This window comes from Myotis daubentonii, chromosome 11 (genome assembly GCF_963259705.1).
Source record: "Myotis daubentonii chromosome 11, mMyoDau2.1, whole genome shotgun sequence".
Taxonomy (NCBI): domain Eukaryota; kingdom Metazoa; phylum Chordata; class Mammalia; order Chiroptera; family Vespertilionidae; genus Myotis; species Myotis daubentonii.
Genome location: NC_081850.1, coordinates 64,910,568 through 64,929,674, shown reverse-complemented (window position 1 = coordinate 64,929,674; position 19,107 = coordinate 64,910,568). Strand labels below are relative to the sequence as shown.

The following is a 19,107-nucleotide window of genomic DNA, read 5'->3' as shown; positions in this document are numbered from 1 at the left end:
GAGCTGCCGCACAGGGAGCACCTCGCGCGCCCCAGGCACTCAATCAAATGCTTGGAAGTCTTACTGCTTTAGTCCCGGGTCCATGCACAACCAAACAGCACATCATAAATATTTACCGCCGAGAAGACACCCATTATTAAGAACATATGTTCACATTCTAGAGAAGATGCATACTGGGTTCACGACCGCAGCCCAGGCGGCTCCCATCAATAGAAGGTTAGCTTTGAACGTAAACGTGGAAATCCGGCTAGGAGCTCCGAGATGTGGCCCAGCCATTTCTTCAACACAGATGACTAAACAGCACTGAAAACTTCCCCATGGTTAGTTCTTTTCTTATGTGTATAATTATACAAACTATACAAAAGGAAAATATTCCCGGGATTTGGGAATCCGGTGTGTGTGGACCTGCAACCGAGATGGGTGATACAGTTTGAAAGCGAACCCAGCCTAGGAAGACACGCCCTCCGAGTGCCGGCAGCAGCGGGGACTCGGTCCCAGTCTCAGAGGGTTCCCGCCGTCGCAAGACCGGCGTGGGGGGGTGGCTCTTCTCCGGCCGGCGACCTCGACAATGAAAGGGGCCGCGGGAAGGCACTAGGGACCCAGTCGGCCTCCGCCCCGCCCCTACCTCGCTGAGCCAGCAGACTGTGTCCCCGCGTCCGCCCCACTCCGCCCGGTCCGCCGAAGCGCAGCCTGCATCTCCCATGAGCCTCTTCGGCTGTCAGTTTTCGGCAGAGAAGTGACACCTGCGCTGAGGCGGCAGTTAAAGCACGAATCGGCGTGGCCAGCGGCTGTGGGGCCCGGGCGGGAGGCGGGACTTCCGCTCCCTCGGGTTACGTCATCAGGAGGCGGAAGTGTGGCGGGGGCGGGAAGGTTGTAGAGCTGCACGTTGTGCTAGGTTTGCCGGTCTGGAAGTGGTCGCGCCCCCTTGGAGAGCGCGATCCCACGGTGAGGCCGTCCCTGACGCACTCGCGTCCCCGGTAAGTAGGGCCGCCCGGCGGCTCCGGGGGATGGAGGTGTGTGGCTCCGGTGCTGACTGGCTGTGTTGTCTCTGTTGCCACTGGGCAGTGGCCTCTCCGCTTTCCTCGCCTCCCAAAGTTTCCCACTGCTCCCCTCCTTCGTGTCCGCCGCTGCCCCCGCCCAGCCTGCCCTCCCCGACCGCCGGCGGGGACCCTTCCGAGGCGCGGGTCCAGCCCCGTCGCGCCCCTGATGGGCGTTTCCCTTCCGCAGATGAGCCTTCCTAACGGGACCGCGCTAGCTCTGCGCTTCAGCCCCAGGAGACGCCTGACCGTGTTCTGTTCAAAACCGACCTCCGTTTGCTCGCGCTTGTACTTTCCCGGGCTCCCCGGCGGCATCCTCAGCGCGCCGGCAGCGCCCGTCGCTCTCTGCTTCCTGAGCAGTGTTGACGCCCTTTAAAGAGCGCGATTGTTAACCTTTTGGTTTTTTGGGGTTTTTTTTAGCATGGTTGCTTGAATGGGACTATTATTTTCCCACCGAGTATGTGTTCCTAGAGGGCAGGAGTCCGGTGATGCCTATTTGGGATCTCCCTTCGTTTTCCATTTTAGCTCCCAGTGTGCACAGTTGTTGCTGGCTGCATTTTGCAAGTGAAACGAGAGGCACCGTCGATGAGTGATTTTTTTTTCTTCCTTCTACTGTGACCGTATCGATGTTATCAATGGATTGATAACGTTTGGTTCTATTTGGTAGACAGCCTAATGACATATGAAAGACAGCCGTGCTCAATGTTGATATCAACGTCCGGAAGAATATTTAACCTTCACGCTGTAATGAAAAACTCGAGCTTGCAGAGTTTGTGCTTTCAGTGTGTGTCCTTTTCAGGTTTCTGTTTCTGAAGAGATGAAGATGTGGCAGACGTTTCACTGTAGGAAGGCTAGCCGTTCCCGGCCACTTTTCATGTGTTATTAAAGTATGGTGCATTTTGTATGCATGTGCACGTGTTTTACAGGTGATTGTAAAGTGCTGACCACTTGCCACTGAACATAGTTGAAACAGAAAATAGGAAGATGGCAGCAAACCCTTCAGGACAAGGTAATGCATGCTGGAACGTATTGTGTTACTAGGAACTTTCCCCTACATAGTAAACTATTTTAATAGAAAATTTGGCATAGGGCTGTTACTGTAGCCAGAATAAAAAATAAGTAGCAAAGTAACACCCCATTATTTAAAGCAAGTCCAACATTGTATCAGATATATAAGATCCTTAATAGCTATTAATCCTGTCTTTTAATCTGTGTTAAGATTATTCACATTGTAAACCTTAGGTCCTCCTCTAACATCTGTTTTCTTGCTCTTTACTGGAAATCAGAACCACTTTTAAAGAAGTTATATTGTCACCAAGCTATATCCATACCTTTATCTTCATTTGCTCTAAAAATTTTATTACACATTTCGCCTGTATTAAGCTAGCTCTCTAAGGCAAACCAAGTTAGACACATCCTAAAGAAGTTTTTATTTAAAAGATAAGATTTAATCTCTACAAAGTATTAAATCCTACATTGTAAGTAGTTTCCTGTTAAAAAAAACACTTAAGGCAAACTTCTGTTTCTTTTCCATATCAAGTTTAAATTCCTGTTTGACCCACCATACTTTTTTGTTACTCATCTTTGGTATGACCTGTTCTGATTTTTAAAAATCTTAGTTTTGTCTTTTTTTAAAAACTGATTTCAGAGAGGGAGAGAAACATAAATGATGAGAGAGAATCACTGACCAGCTGCCTCCTGCACGCCCCCCCACCCGGTATTTAGCTTGCAACCCCGGGCATGTGGCCTTGACTGGAATCGAACCCGGGACCCTTCAGTCCGCAGGCCCACGCTCTGTCCACTGAGCAAACCAGCTAGGGCAGTTTGTTGTTATCTTAGTCTTCATATGAATGGAATCATAAAGTGAGCACTTGTTTGTATCCAGCTTCTTTCACTCCCTCTGTGAGACGTATCCACGTTGTGCCATCTACTAATAGTTCATCCCTTTCTATTTCGGAGTTCCATGGTATTAATTGACCACAATTCATTGAAGCATTCTTCTGTTTGGAGGCTTTGGGGTTTTCTCAGTTTTGGCCAGTGTGAATAAACCGCTTTGAATATTTGCTGCAAGCCTTTTTGTGGATATCTGGATGAGTATCTAGGAACGGCGCAGCTCAGTGTTAGTTAACTTGAGAAAAAACGGGCAAACGTTTTCCCAAAGTGCTTGTACCATTTGCGTTCACTCCAGCAAAGTGTGAGAATTCTGGCTGCCCCACGTGTAGCCTTGGCTGTTGGTCTTTTTGGGGGGAGCCACTTTGGGGTTGTGAAGTGTCCTGTCATTGTAGTAACTTGCATTTCCCCGATGACAAATGTTGAGCACTTTTTCACATACTTATTGGCCATTGTAAACCTTCTGTTGTGAAGTGTTTGTTCATGTCTTCTGCTTCTTTTTAAAAACTGGGTTATGTCTTTTTATCTTGAAGTTTTTTTAGAGTCTGGATACTGGTCCTTTGTCACTGCTAATTGCATTATCTGGGTCATCTTGGAGTTGGTCTCTGTTGACTGCACTTTTTTTTAGTATAGGTCACACTTTACTTTTTCTTACTATACTTAGTGATTTGTTATTGGATACTGGATATTCTAATACGTTGTAGAGATCCTGGGTTCTGTTGTATTCCCCTGACAGATGGCTTGGCTCAACTCTTACTCCAGATTGTCTCCCTTGTGTTGGGCAGCAACTGAAATCTCTGCTCATTCTTTTAGCTTCCAGTTGCTGCTTTATTGCTGGGCTCCCTGGGCTCTCCCCATATATGTGCGGTTTACAGAAAGCAAAAACTGTGGGTGGATATCAGAGGCATGTTTGGCTACTCAGCCAGCCCTGAACTCTGCCCTCTGATACCTCAGATCAGTAAGGTGAGGCCATCCAAGCTGTTTGTGGATTGAGGAGTGCTTCAGGCCAAAGGCCACAGATTCCCAAATCTCACCAGTTGCAGTTTCTGCCCAATTTTGGTCAGTCTCTCATGCCTTCAAATAATAGGGTTACTGTAACCAAACTACTCTGCCATTCCTGGAAGTTGGAAGCCCGCTGAATCTATTTTAGTGTATTAGTTGAAGTTAGGGTAAACTAAGGGTTACATGAGTTTTATAGAAGTGTAGTAAAAAGCTAGTTGCAGTCATAGCTTTACCAGCTATAACCAGCTAATACTGTTCTGTTCTCTCAAATCACAAGTCAGTATTCCCCTATGGTCTTTGACCTCTTTTCCAAGTTATAAGGACTCATATTGAAAATAATTGAAATTAAACAAAAATGAAAACTAAGTGAAGTCTAATTTGAAAAGAAAATATGCTAACAACCACACAATGCAGTCCTAATGAAAATGAAATTTTAAATTATCTCTTTGTTCTAGTAACACAAATACATGAGATTTACAATTTGCTGGTTACTCATTTTTTAGCAGTTGCAATAAAACACAGTCATTTTTAGTGCGGCCTTTGATTGATCCACAGTCAAATTCACCATGAAGCACAGTCAAAACCACTTTGGCTTTTGTTACTGTTTTGTCAGAGATTTTGTTGGCGTCATGGAGCTGCTGCTGTTAGTCACCAGCAGAGGGAGTCCACGTCATGTTCTATAGACTCCCAGACTCTTGATGAAAATATTAAATTCTTACTTATTTGGATCTATTGTATTTTACTTTCTCTATTAAATATTTCTGCACTGCTTATGAGTATAGGGACTACTTATTATGGGGATTGAATGTCAAGTGCCATAATTATCTTATAGTGATAACTGAAAGAACAATGACTAAACAATTCTTGACCCATACATTATAGTATATTAATGTCTCTGGTGTAGGGGATAGAATCCTATTGTGCCCACTAACCCCTCTTTCAGATCTAGCCTTCTATCATATTGTAATATGCTGAATTTCATAAGCTCTTGGCAGACAGTTATTGATGTCTCATAGTCTTAGCATCCATAGTAGTGTGGATTTAACAGCGGTCGCCAACTGGTGGTCCGTGAGGTCCAAAAGGTTGGCGACCGCTGGTGTAGAACATTATTCTTGGATTGAAGTAACATTTTGAGAATTTTAATATGTAAAGGCAGATCCTCAAATTGGAATTTGTCCAAGGTACCATTCTTGTGTAAGTAGTCTTTCATTATTGGTAATATTGTATCAAGGTCCTGTGATCATGTGGTGGTAGTTGGATAGGTCTAACCTGAGAATCCTGGTAAAATACTGAGTAAAGAATGTGAATTCTTCTCTTTGATTATTTTATAATTATCTCAAAATGCTTGTAGAAATATCTGTAAACCATGCAGATCAAGTGGTGGGAACTGTTGACTGGGGGCCACTCTTGATGCCCTTAGCTGTGATTTTAGGGTGCTGTGTAGGAAGTGGGTGGCTTAACTCCTGGGAGGTTGTCTTGGTTGATCGCAGACTCAAGTAGAAGTCTTACCTAAACCATCTATGGTCCAGAAGAAAGCAGATTTACCCTCTGGCTTGTACTAAGGTGTGCTACTTTTGAATTTAGAGTTTGTTCCAGTGCATAATTTGCTTTTCTGGAACTTTTTAGCTTAGCTACAGTTCCCTGTATCTACCCCTTCCTCCTGTACTTAAACAAAAAAGTACACAGCTACACTTTACAAACAGACATATACTTACTAGTAGAAACAAAACACCTAAATGTTAACACTAACTTAATTATTAACATAGTAACAATTATTTCCACCCTTTCTTTACAACTGTCTTTTTATGTCCTTTAACTTTCCTTTTTGCATCTTCTTGTGAATTCATGGCTTTTAGATTTGATTTGTTCCATCTAGCTATACTTATTATTCTCTCTAATGTCCCATTGTGTCAGCCTGGCTAATCTCAAACTGGCTTCTCTGTCCTTTGAGCATATCCTGAGCCTTTAAAAAAAAAACAAAACTCTTCTTGCTTTCTGACAAGATATTCCAGGTCCATCTTAATTATTTTCCTTCCCTATGACATGGAACTAGTACTCCCCGAGAACCCTGGTTCCTTTTCACGGAGGATAGTATAAAATATTTTCTTGTGAGCAAATTAATCTTTAGAGAATTTATATTTCTCTAAACAGCACTTCAGTTCTTTCCAATGTGGTAACTTATTTTGCTCATCATATAACTTAAACACTACTGGATTTTTTACTTTTCTTTTCAAAAAATTTCTATATTTATAGTACCTCTAAATCTCTAAAAAGATGTAACTGTATAATTCACTTCTAAAAATACAATAGGCTCTTCTGAAAAAAAGGAAAAAAAAAATCTTGTCCTATAGTTGAAAATATAGCTGGCGGTGTAACTTGCTTTGAATATATGCAACTTCATATATACACATGGGAGAGTACCAGTTTTTCCCTTTTTTAAAAAAATGTTTTTGTTGATTTGAGAGAGAGAAACATTGATCAGTTGCCTCCTGCATGGTCCCCATCAGGGATTAAGCCTGAAACCGGGGCATGTGCCCTGAGCTGGCAGCCTCTTGGTGCAGGGACGATGCTCAACCAGCTGAGCCACACCGGCTAGGCCCAGTTTTCTTTCCCATTGAAAGCATTCTTCACTTTACAAAGAACTCACTTTTGGATCCCTTTAAATAACACATTCCAGTATATACCTATCCGTCCATAAATATCTTACTTTAATTTATATTACATGACTTTTAGGGAAGTTTCTAGTGTATGAAATCAATAATACTCATTTTCTGAATTTCCCATCGAATATATTATCAGATCATTTATACACATTTGTTTATTTGGATAACAGGCCAACCATGAGGTAGTAAATAGATTGACAATAACATAGCCTTCCTTAGTGGACTAAGAACACTGACAATCAAAGAAACTATATTAATTTAGAAATTATATATTAATTTTGAGCCTATAGTTACTAATTTTCACACCTGATTTCCATAGTAACAAGGAGTTAACTCTAGCATCCTGTGCTCTGATTGTCAAACATGTATGAATTTTTTTAAGGAGGTTATTCCTTCTTAACCAAGCCAAGAAAGACAGGTGGTTTTTATGAGAAGTTGGTGAATTATATACGGTTGTTGTTTTTGTAAGTAAAAAATGGTCAGATACAGGCAATTGAATAAATTTAACTTAATACATAAATTAAAAGTTTTCTTACTATATTTATGTAATATTCCCAGTTGTATAAAGATGAGTTGCTATTTATGGTTTGTGATGGCCAGTCTTATTAGAGGTCTAAATTTGTAAGAAGTTACTTAACCGTTAAAAATACTTTTTTGTGGCCTTTATTTCTATAGCACCTTCTTCTAATTTTTTTTTTTTAATATATTCCATTGATTTTCTACAGAAAGGAAGGGCGAGAGATAGAGAGTTAGAAACATTGATGAGAGAGAAACATCAATCAGCTGCCTTCTGCACATCTCCTACTGGGGATGTGCCCGCAACCGAGGTACATGCCCTTGACCGGAATCGAACCCGGGACCCTTCAGTCCGCAGGCCAACGCTCTATCCACTGAGCCAAACCGGTTTCGGCATAGCACCTTCTTTTTAAACCCCTTTGGCAGATTGCCTTGGCAATCAGTTGCTTTGGTATTAGTTGAAGTAAAGGTCTAAAGCTGTGGTTTGTAAACTACAGTAGTTCCCTCTTATTCATGAGGGGAATATTCCAAGACCCCCTGGATACCAGTAACCTCAGATAGTACTGCGCCCTATGTATAGTATGTTTTTCCTATACATAATACCTATGAGAAAGTTTACTTTAAAAATTAGGCCTAGTAACAAATTAACAACCATAATAAAATAGAATAGTTATAACCATACACTGTAATAAAAGTTATGTGGATGTGGTCTCTCTCAAAATATCTTACTGTACTGCACGTGCAGCACGGATACACTGGACAAAGGGATGATTCACATCCCAGGCGGGATGGAGTGGGATGGCACGAGATTTAACTGAAAATGCTGCAAACTCAGTGTATATATTTTGTATGTACATGTTGGAATTGAATTCAGGTTTTTAAAACATAGTTTGTTACTGCTTCTGGGCCAAGATCTTCTGGAAGATCAAGCCCATCGTTAAGTATCGATAAAGAACATACTCTTGTGTACCCTGTCAGTTATGCTCCATTTCTTTCTCAGAATTGCTTTCTAATCAGCTGCAATTCTTTTACTTATTCCTTGAAAGATTGTGTGTCATTTCTGAATGAAAGCAGTTGAGAAAAAGAAACATTGTTTTGATCTAAGTATGTCTAATGCTTTATTCTTCCATGAAAGAGACTTTCATAAAGAGGCCTAAAAGTGAGAACTAAGAAAATCTCCACTCCCAGAGATTGACTGCGCAGGATAGAGGTTAGTCCTTGCAGTATCGGGGCCTCAGAGATTTTGTTAAAAAACAAATGTTGTTATCCATACCTTGGTGATTAAAATTCCTTAGAATTGAGTCTTAAAAGTCCTTGGTCAGCATTATGCTTTGCATATATCCATGTATTAAGCTGTTATAGTTGCTGGGAAATAGCAGTCGGGAAACGGTAACCATCTAAAGAGACTACTTATTAGTGAGTTCATTATCATGTTAGAGAAGAGAATTTTGCTGCCTGGGTTTCAGGATGGCCTAAAATAGCTCTAAAATGTTTTTTATTTCTCTCTTTCTTCTCCCAACCTTCTTCTTTTTTTTTAGGTTTTCAAAACAAAAATAGAGTTGCAATCTTGGCAGAATTGGACAAAGAGAAAAGAAAATTACTAATGCAGAACCAATCTTCAACAAATCATCCTGGAGCTAGGTACCAAAGAATAATGTGTTTTTTAAGTTCAGTGATATAAAAAATATCTTGGACAAAATAATTCAAGTGGATTGGCAATGGTTTGTTTCTTTAATATTGGAATTTACATTATATTTTGTTCCCTAGCTAAATTTGAAAAAATTAGACTATTTAATTGATTCTATTTTAAATATTTTAATTCTAATTAGAATATTTAATTTTCACTACAGCCTGCTTTTATGAAAAGATAAGGGTTTTGTATGAGTTTTGTTTGTAACTTATTATTCCAGTGTCCCACTTTTTAAAAAATATATTTTTACTGATTTTAGAGAGGAAGGGAAAGGGAGAGAGAGATAGAAACATCAATGATGAGAGAGAATCATTGAATAGCTGCCCCCTGCATGTCCCACACTGGGGATCAAGCCTGCAACCCAGGCATGTGCCCCACCTGGGAATTGAACCGTGACCTCCTGGCTCATGGGTAGACGCTCAACCACTGAGCTATGCTGGTTGGGCTCCAGTGTCCCACTTTTTTAAGCATTCTTCAAAGTAGGTAAATTTAGATAGCTTACTGCCCTTTATTCAGTTCGTGCCATCTTAAATCTCTTCCCTCAGATCTATTATCCCATCCAGCCACTACCCTAACTGTCCCATCTTTTCCAGCCAGACCTCTTATAGAGTTGTTTATACTCATCTCTGCTTTCTTACTTATTTACACCCCAACCCACTACCAGGTGTCTCCTTCCCACTCCCTAGAATAGGTTTGAGCCTAATTCACTTGCAACCACCTTGTGGCTAAAGCTGCTAGACCAACCTTTTCTAGTTAGAGACCTTACATTATTTGATCACTCTCTCCTTCTTAAAAATACTCATTCTTTGGCTTCCATTCACCCAGTGTTATACTATCTTGCTTTCTTCTGCAGACATTTCTCCACTGCCTGTCTCTTGAATGCTGATGTTCCTCAGGGTTCTGTTCTAGGCCCAGTTTCTCAGTCTACATCTTTTCACCGGACAGTTGCATCCACTTACACAACCTGTTAATTACGTGGGGGTAACTTTTACACATTTGCATTTTTAGCCTAGTCCTTTCTCCCCAGCTCCAGGCTGCCTCCTGAACATCTCCACTGTGATGTCCTCCAGGCATTTTAAACTAGTAGTCACCAAACTGAACTCATCTTCCCTTCCTTTAACTAACTACTTAATATTCTTGTGTGTGTGTGTGTGAGTGTGCTTGTGTGTTTGTGTGTTTTGTTCCAGTGAGAGGTACAGATCTACTAGTTATCAAAGTCAGAAATTCGAATTTTAATTGTTTATCATTTAATTACTGTCTCCAAGCATTTACCATTCTCTTATGTTTACACTTTGAAATGTATTTCAAATCTGTCCACTTTTCATTGCCCTGGTCCTGGCACTGTCATTTCTTTCCTCATTACTATAACTGCTTTGTCACTGGATTTCCTGTAGTCTCAAATACATTTGTCAGTCATGTCGGTTAGGATATTTTAATCTGGAAATAGCAAAAAACCAACAGTTTCCATACACATTAGGGTACATGTTAATCAGGAATGTGAAGATAAGGTGGTTCAGAGCAGTTTAATGGTGGCACAACTCTGTCAGCAGTGATCCAGCTTTCTTTCATCTTTCCTTTCTGCCTTTCTCCATGAGTCCGCAGCTCCTTTATGGTCAAAATATGACTGCGATATCCTAGGCCTCACCTCTGCACCAAGCCACCTGGAGAGGCAAAGGCCAGGAGGTTCCTACCCTATGTTCCTTTTGTAAAAGTGAGAACTATAGTCTCAGGAGCCTCAACAGACTACCCATCAAATCTAGTTGCTCAAAATGGTGTACCTTTCTCTTGCCTAAGCCAGAAACCAGCAAAGGGGATGGCATTGTCGTACACCAGAGTTCTCCCCTGAGGGATGAGCCTGGCCTGCCCCGAAGCATGAAGTCAGTGATAATTGAACTAAGTTCAGTTCCATTAGCAAGAAGAGAACAGCTGTTGAGGTGACCGGCACTGTCTCCCATAGCAGTGGTCTTTCTGAACTGCCAGGTGGCGCTTCTGATCCTGTCGCTCCTCTGCTCATGGCATTCCTTGGAAGTCTCCCTTTACCGCTAGGATAAGGTCTACATTTCTTAAGTTCTTTCACAAAGCTCTTCATATCCTGGCACCTACCTTCCCCTCCAGCCTCATTTTTTGCCAACCCTCTTCACCCTTCCCCAACCCCAACCTCTAGTCCTACTAAACCAGCTGTGGGCAAACTACGGCCCGTTTGAAATGAATAAAACTAAAAAAAAGAAGACCGTACCCTTTTATGTAATGATGTTTACTTTGAATTTATATTAGTTCACACAAACACTCCATCCATGCTTTTGTTCCCTGTCCAGTTTAAGAACCCATTGTGGCCCTCGAGTCAAAAAGTTTGCCCACCCCTGTACTAAACTGAGTTCTCCAAACATGTCAAGCTCTTCTGCCCTGGGCCCTTTTGCATGCCATACCTTCTGCTCGAAACATTCAGGTCTTCAATTTTCATCATAAATGTAACTTACAGTAGACTGGAATTCCTCAAATCCGTTTGAAAGTAGGGGACCATAGCCCTAACCGGTTTGGCTCAGTGAAAGTAGGGGACCATAAATCATCAATAGAAAGGACATAACTTGAAGCCCCAGTAAATAACAGGCTTTCTTCGTGTATATTAATGTAGACAGTGGGAGAAGGAAAAACATATTTTGGAAGGTCTTTTTTTATCCCAACATATTATATAATGAAAAAATGTGATTCAGAAGGAAGGAAGCCTGTATGTGAAACAGCCACCTAACTAAGATTCCTGTTTCAGCATCGCACTTTCGAGACCCTCTCTTAATAAGGATTTCCGGGACCACGCTGAGCAGCAGCATATTGCCGCCCAGCAGAAGGCAGCGTTGCAGGTGAGCAAAGTGTAACTGCCATTCTTGTCTCACTGGGGATTCCTGGGTCTTAGAAGCCAGCACAATTCCTGTTTTGTATTTCAGTGGAGCAATAGCAATAAAAATGTTCCACACGTAATTGCAGTGGTTTGCTGATGTTCAATTGTGCCCAGAGGATTTGAAGGACCAAAACAGAAGTAATGAAACTATCTTTTATGGTGTCGACTCGGTCATGATTGATTCTGTGCTGTACCTGGCAAGGGATTGCTTGCACACGAGAGTTTAGGGTATTTGGATGGACAGAATGATCTTAAAAGCTGAACTGGCTAGTTTAACAGTACATATATATTTTTTCAAATTAGACCCTTTGATGGTCTTACTGGTTTATTATTGTTGTGTGAATTCTTTTTGTAATGTCTGCATGGCTGTTTTAAGCATCGTCTTACCATAGGAATGTGATAATCCATCAGTTTAAAAATATATTTTCTTCATAGTAATAAACAGTTTCAGTACTATTCTGATCTTGGATAATTTAAGATTCCCAGAGACATCATTATCTGTGCTTTTAAACCTCAGAATTTCAGAATTGGAAGGGACATTAGAGATCATCTCACTTTTTGTTGTTGTTGTTGTTAATCCTCACCTGAGGATATTTTTCCATTGATTGTTAGAGAGCGGAAGGGAAGGAGAGAGACAGAGAGAGAGAAACATCAATGTGAGGGAGACACATCGATTGGTTGCCTCCCACACGTGCCCTGACCGGGACCGGGGATCAAGCCTGCAACTGAGGTTTGTGCCTTTGACTGGAATCGAACCCAGGACCCTTCAGTCCACAGGCCATAGTGCTCTATCGACTGAGCTAAACAGGCGAAGGGGAGATAATCTCACTTTAGATGACCTAAAAACAGTCCTTTCTTTAGTGACAGAGGAAGTCACTGGTGGTTTTCTGTTATTTATATTCCAGCATTCATCTGCCTTTTCCCCCTTCTTCCAACTACTGCCCTTCTTTCTCAAGTTCCTGCTCTGTTGATCAAAAGCAGAGTACTTTGGGACCATTGTTGCTAGTTTCCCTCCATTTCAAGGAACAAAGTATATCATTTGTGTTTTTGACTCATTTATTGACTGAAAAGAATCATTGGGGAGAAAGTATGTATGATAGATGAGTACCTGGTGCAACTTGTTAATATGAATTCTTTTTTATTGCCCATCTCCTGGGTATTTTAACAAAATTAGCACAGGCACTGATTGTTAAAATAAATTTGGTCTCAAAAATAAAAACAAAGAAAAAGAAAAAAATTTGATCTCAAGCACTCTGAAAAGATAATTAATTTTAATGCCTTGGCTGAAGAATTATGACTCTTAATAGCTTACTTGCCTTTTTTTAAAACTCTTTCCCAGCATGCACATGCCCATTCATCTGGATACTTCATAACTCAAGACTCCGCATTTGGGAATCTTATTCTTCCTGTTTTACCTCGCCTGGACCCAGAATGAAGAAATTATTTGTAATGACATTGACTTTTTAATATCAAATGCCAAAGCTACTATCGTTCAGTGCTATACAAGCTGTGACTTTCAGAATCGGTGAACTTAATACTTTTTACTTCCTTAAAAGAAAGGTATGTGTAAGTGAAAGCAAAAAAAAAAAAAGAAAAAAGGTAACCAGGATGATGAGAGCTTTGGAAGCTGTATTATCTAAGGACTGATTATGCTACTGTGACTGTAACTTATTTGTAATGCAGTTTGATTTTAAGGCTAAATCAGACTCTGAATTAGATGGTCACATAAACTCACTCCCCACCCTTAAGCCCCCAAATAGTTGGACTGAGTACATCATGTCCACAAGAGACTTATAAAAGCCATTTATAGTACTTTAAAGAAATGAGGGTGCTTTTTAAAATGTGAACCAAAAGGTTTAAATAAGTTACATTCATATTTGCTGTGCATAGAATTGGTATCAGTGTACCTTTTGAGTTTATAGTCAACATGTCATCCTGAAATATTCTTTAACTCATAACTGTTCCTTATTTTCAGTTTTAAAAGAAAACCCAAGACTAAGTTTCTAAATGAAACATCATTTATAAACCTATGCCACTATAAATTAGGTGACAAAATACTATTAAAAATAAATATATGAAATGTGGTGGTTTTAAATTTTATACATGCTCTTAGTGTTACTACAATGGTGTACCTGCATGGTTTTATTGTTCGTTTTTGTTCTAATTAGAAACGTGTGCAAGCTGGGCCCCTTTTTAATTCCTTTAAGAAGTTGGGTTAAGCAGTTTGTCAATATGACACATCCTTAACAGAATCTGGAGTGCTTGTTTAAATATGCAGTCCCTACAGCCTTACCCTAGTCCTATAGAATCAGAAATCTCTTAATTCAAAATAAAGTCTGAAAACCATGGGTTGGAGAATTCAGTTTTCATGATACATGTTTATAAATTCATAGATCTGTAGGTCTCTGAAACTTAAAGATCATTTAGCTACAATCTACATTTTTTTTTTACTTCTAGTACTATTCAATTTATTTTATACTATATCACAGGTACAGTATTTTATATACTGCTTATAACTGACCTCATCTTGGCCTTGAGTCCCCATCCTCTCTAGTGGTAGGATAAAATTTAAACTTAAATTTCCAGTTTGGGTCAGTATTTAATCAAAGTTCATCTCCCTTTTCAAAAGGTTTCTTCTTCTTCCCTAGACATTTGCACCAACCACATAGCCCCATCTTGCCCAAACTAATTAAAGCAGAAGTGGACAAAAGAATTGGCTGTGCCATTTAGATGCTTTCTCGTGAAAATTTGAATTGATTTTCTTCATTTGGGTGAGTTGGCAGCTGTCCCCATTGTAATGGTCACCATTGCGGCAAAGGTGCCCTGACTCCTGCTGCTGAGCTCCCTGGGGGCTCGGGCTCCTGTCCTGCCTCAGGTCTCACCAGCTTCCTTTAATGGTCCTCACTTTTTTGAGTGTGACTAAGTTTCTGTTCTTTGTGAACACGACCTACATCCATGGTTCTAAATCTATCTACTTGATACTAGGGAGATAGAAAATTTGGATTGTAGTTTTTATACTATCAAAGCCTCTACCTAAGGTGTGACTTTTATAACTTAGGTCAGAGATCTTTTTTCCAGTGATATCTTTTCTAGTGTCCTACCCTTTTAAATAGATGTTGCCTAAATCATGCACTCCTGGCTAGTAAACACTTTCTCCCCTGCTCCTTTAAATCATTTTCAAATTCAACTCAATTCCATAGGCATTGATTAAAATCTACTCTATAAAACCCTGTGCTTCGTGGAGGGGGGCGGGTATGATGAGTGACACCTGCTCTTAAAGAGTTCCCAGTGGCAGAGCCTACTCTGGCGCAGCAGTAATGCTAACGGAAGTCGGAATGCAGTGAGTCGCGCGGGAGAGCATCCTGGAGCCTGCAGCAGTCTAGATAGGCCGAGAAGTACTGGCGTGATTTTACCTGGCAAGGAAGGGAAGAGCTGCTCCAGGTCAAGATTTCATAATCAGAGAAGCAGGAACTAAGGCACTTGCGAGGACGACAGGACGTGGGAAAGGGCAGCAGTGGACTCCGTCAGAAGCCCTGAGATAGTTTCATTATTGCTTCCCTTGGATTATGGGTGAATTGGCCTAACTCGCTTTATCTCTCTTTACATGTCACTCCATCTGCAATATAGGAAGAGAACACACTTTGTCTACTTCATTAGAGTGACAGAATGTAGTAATAGGAGGTTTTGTTCCTTGAATCTTGTTTCTATGTGTTTGTGTATGTGTCTTACTTATGGTGTTTATTTTATGTTCCATCAGTAGATAAGATCTCTGAAGACAAGAATTTTTGTTTCCCTCCCTCTTTGTTTACTACTGTATTCTGCTTAGAATAGCATTTGGTATACAGTAGATGGTCAGTACCTGCTTGTTGAAGAAAGGGAGAAAGGAAGGAAGGACTATATATGACCTGGGTGGTGATGTAAAGGGTATTGTTTTTTTTTACTGTGTGTCAAGGTAATAAAGTTTTGAAAGCCACTGCTACATAATACAGATGATAGTGCTTTGTATGATTCTGGAATAAAAACTGAAATGATACAGTTTCAAAGGCACATATTTTTTCCTGGACAATCTATAAGCGGTCTTAAGTTGTCTCAGTTCTTTGCTCTTAGTCATCTACTTAGCATTTATTCTTCCTTTGCCCCTACACCCTTCCCAGTACAGCCAACGTGCTTCAGGGGAAGCTGACCGCCCAGCAACAGGAGTGGGCCTTACGTGCTCCCGACCAGTCAGGGAATTCATTCCCTTTTGCTGGTCAGCACGTGGTATTTCACAGACCGCAGGAACTGGTTCAGCATTGCACGTGTTACCCACATTCAACCCAAATGAGACTCCAGGAGAGGATTATTGGGTTTATGGAAAAGACATGTTCTCACATTTCTGAGAATACTACCCAAAAGGTTTCTCTCTAGATGTGTAAAGGCAGTGCATGTATATACCTACGCTGCCCCGTTTACCATGGGGTTACGTGCCAATAAACTCATCATAAGTTGAAAAATAAAACTCATCATAAGTTGAAAAATCTAAGTAGAAAATGCATTTAACACAGCTAACCTACCAAATAGCATACCTTAGCCCAGCCTACCTTTAACATGCTCAGCCCACAACATCTAAAACACGCTGGCAATACAGTGCACTGCAGGGTATTGTTTCTTTGCCCTCGTGATCGTGTGCCTGACTGGAGCTGACTCCCATGACCGCCATGCTGCAAGGAAGCCCAAGCTAAGCATGTGGAGAGGCCATACGGTGGAGCACTGAGGTGCCAGACATGTGAGTGAAGCCACTTTGGACCTTCCTTCTCAGCCCAGCCACCAGCTGAATGCAGCCAAGCGAGTGACCCCAATTGATGCCATCTAGAGCAGGATTGCCCAGCTGAGCAGAATTTCCACCGAATTGTAAGAAATAATAAATTGTTGGTGTTTTAAACCTCTACATTTTGGAGTAGTTCATGATGCAGCAAAATATAATAACACTCTTGATCTCCAAACTCCCATATGTATTGTCAACATGACCTCTCTACTTGGAAGTCTAATGGGCATCCATGTCCAAAATCCGACTCTTGATCTCTCACCTTCCCAGCATGTTTTTTGCCCAGCATTTCCCACCCAGTAAAAGGCTACTTGCACAGCTGTAAACATGGCAGTCATTCTAGACGCCTTTCTCACACTCCTCTTTCAGTCTAGCAGCTCCATAATCCCACGAAATCTAACCAATTCCTCTGCTATCATTTTGCTCCAAGCCACCATCATATCATTGACCTAGACTACTGCAATAGCCTAACTGGTCTTCCTTTTCCACATTTGTCCCTGCCCTTCAAAATTGAGAATATTCAGTACAGCAGCCAGAGTGATACTTTAAGAATGTGAGACACATGGCCCTGGTTGGTGTGGCTCAGTTGGTTGAGCGCCATCCCATGCACCAAGAGGTTACCAGTTTGATTCCTGGTCAGGGGCACGTGCCTGGGTTGCTGGCTTGATCCCCAGTAGGGGGTGAGCAGGAGGTAGCTGATCAATGATTCTCTCGCATCATTGATGTTTCTCTCTCTCTCCCTCTCCCTTCCTCTCTGAAATCAATAAAAAGATTAAAAAAAAAAAAAAAAGAGGAATTTAGCTGCGACCCGTTCACATGCTTCTCCAGCAGTCTTTTGGAACTCTTCTCAGGCCACAGCTGTTACTACCATCGGGACTCTCCGGGAGATTCAGAGCCTCACAATGTAGCAACTACAGTGAAGCTGGCAGCCATAGTTCTGTTAAGAAAACAGGGGTGTGTGCCAGCCCCTCATGCTCATTACGGAGCTATTAATTCAAGTTCTCTTAGGAAAGCATCCAACAGTGAAAATACAGGCTCTGAGCAGCCACAAGCAGGAGCTCAGCCCTCCAACCAGGGAGAGACAGACCTTTAGAGAACTGAGTTCTCCCAGTTTAGCCACTTTGTGAGACAGATGCCAAGCTGCCCCCTTTGATCTGCTAGGCTCCTTGGGAATGGAGAGGGCCTGCAGGGGACAGTGGTCAGCCCGTAGGCTGTTCAACATTGCTAACTTCTGAGACTGCAGAATCCAAGAGGACTAGCTGTTCCTTCGAGAAGGAGCTCCCATGTACAGCATACCAGAAGAGAGCTAAAAGAATAAGACTTACAAAAGGAGGGGGTCGTGGTAGAGGAGCAAGTGGAAGGAAAAGGGCATCCCAGGCAGAGAGGGCGGGGGTGGTGTAATAGTAGGAGCCAGCAATCTACGTGGAGGGTTTGGAGCATTATTAGAGAGCCATTAAAGAGGAAGTATTAGAGTGAGGCTGTACTTAGATTTTCCTAGGAAGCAGTGGAGGGTGGGCTGCTGGAGGCAAGGCGGCCACTCGGGTTGCTGTTAAGTGATTGTAGGGCAAAATGATATGGAGCTGATCAAGTTGGTGGCAGAAGATTCAAGGATATGAAGGTAGGTAGAATTATCAGATAATGGAAGCTGATTAGGAAGGATGGAAGGGGGACAGGGGGATGGAGGTGGGAGGTCCTAGAATAACTGTCAGGTTTCTGGCTTCAGCAACAACGTGGATACAGGTGCCATTTCCTTAGGAAGAAATAAGGGGTGTGGACATGGGGTTGAAGAGTCTTTCTCAACTGGGGTTGCACTAGAGAAGTAAGCCCTAATGCCATAAGGCCTCCATTGTTTGGAACAATTAACACCTCTCCCCTGCACCTAGAATGGTATTAGTAGTTATGTCCTAGGGAGAATTGAGGAAAATGGGCACTTGTGTCATTCTCTGCATTGTGTGATTCAGGCAAAGAACCCCAGTGGAGAAAGGTTACATGTAGGTGTACCTATGCTAAGGCCATGGGAGGGGGTGAAACTGCCTTGAGAAAATGTATACAATTGAACCTATAAATGAGAGAATCAAGAGATGAGGAGCCTGAGAAAGAGAATCTAGAGATGCAATGGGAAAACTAGGAGTCAGGGACTACCTTACATTCTCATGGAAGCCGAGGAGATCATTTTAAAAAAGAGAATGGGTTAATGCTGTTTCCCTGTGGTTATTGTGCTCCTGGGGATGCTAGAGGTGATTACTGGAGCAACCCTTTTTAATGTTAATAGTTACATATATCTATTTATTGCAAGTAATATAGCAACTGTACAGTAATATAAACAATCACAGCTAACAGTTATTTGTGGACAGTTACTTTTTGTCAGCCATTGTTCTACATGCTTTATATGTATTGACTAGGGGCCCGGTGCACGAAATTCGTGCACTGGGTGTGTGTGTGGGGGGGGGGAGTGTCCCTCAGCCCAGCCTGCCCCCTCTCACATACTGGGAGCCCTCAGGCGTTGACCCCCATCACCCTCCAATCGCAGGATCGGCCCCTTGCCCAGGCCTGACGCCTCTGGCCTAGGCGTCCGGCTCGGGCAGCGGGGACCCGCAGCTGCAGCGGCCCCG

General features: G+C 41.9%; 1 protein-coding gene across 3 annotated transcripts; it reads left to right on the top strand.

The window, feature by feature from the left end:
- Nucleotides 1–820: 820 nt before the first annotated feature.
- Nucleotides 821–15,738, top strand: INIP (INTS3 and NABP interacting protein). 3 transcript variants are annotated; one of them, XM_059657670.1, is made up of 6 exons: nucleotides 822–977; nucleotides 1,964–2,046; nucleotides 8,244–8,318; nucleotides 8,647–8,749; nucleotides 11,563–11,653; nucleotides 13,031–15,738. In XM_059657670.1, exons 4-6 carry the CDS (start codon nucleotides 8,712–8,714, stop codon nucleotides 13,124–13,126), a joined length of 225 nt encoding a protein of 74 aa, XP_059513653.1. In that variant the 5' UTR covers nucleotides 822–977; nucleotides 1,964–2,046; nucleotides 8,244–8,318; nucleotides 8,647–8,711; the 3' UTR covers nucleotides 13,127–15,738. The 3 variants fall into 3 exon arrangements, with proteins under 3 accessions (XP_059513652.1, XP_059513654.1, XP_059513653.1); XM_059657669.1 differs by lacking the exon at nucleotides 8,244–8,318 and having other exon boundaries at nucleotides 821–977; XM_059657671.1 differs by lacking the exons at nucleotides 1,964–2,046; nucleotides 8,244–8,318 and having other exon boundaries at nucleotides 821–977.
- Nucleotides 15,739–19,107: the final 3,369 nt, after the last annotated feature.

Excerpts from the sequence above, each read along its gene's own strand:
- INIP (XM_059657669.1), top strand. The coding sequence starts at position 2,022 with ATGGCAGCAAACCCTTCAGGACAAG. Across the intron at positions 2,047-8,646 it reads AGCAAACCCTTCAGGACAAG|GTTTTCAAAACAAAAATAGA; the intron begins GTAATGCATGCT and ends CTTTTTTTTTAG. Across the intron at positions 11,654-13,030 it reads AGCAGAAGGCAGCGTTGCAG|CATGCACATGCCCATTCATC; the intron begins GTGAGCAAAGTG and ends ACTCTTTCCCAG.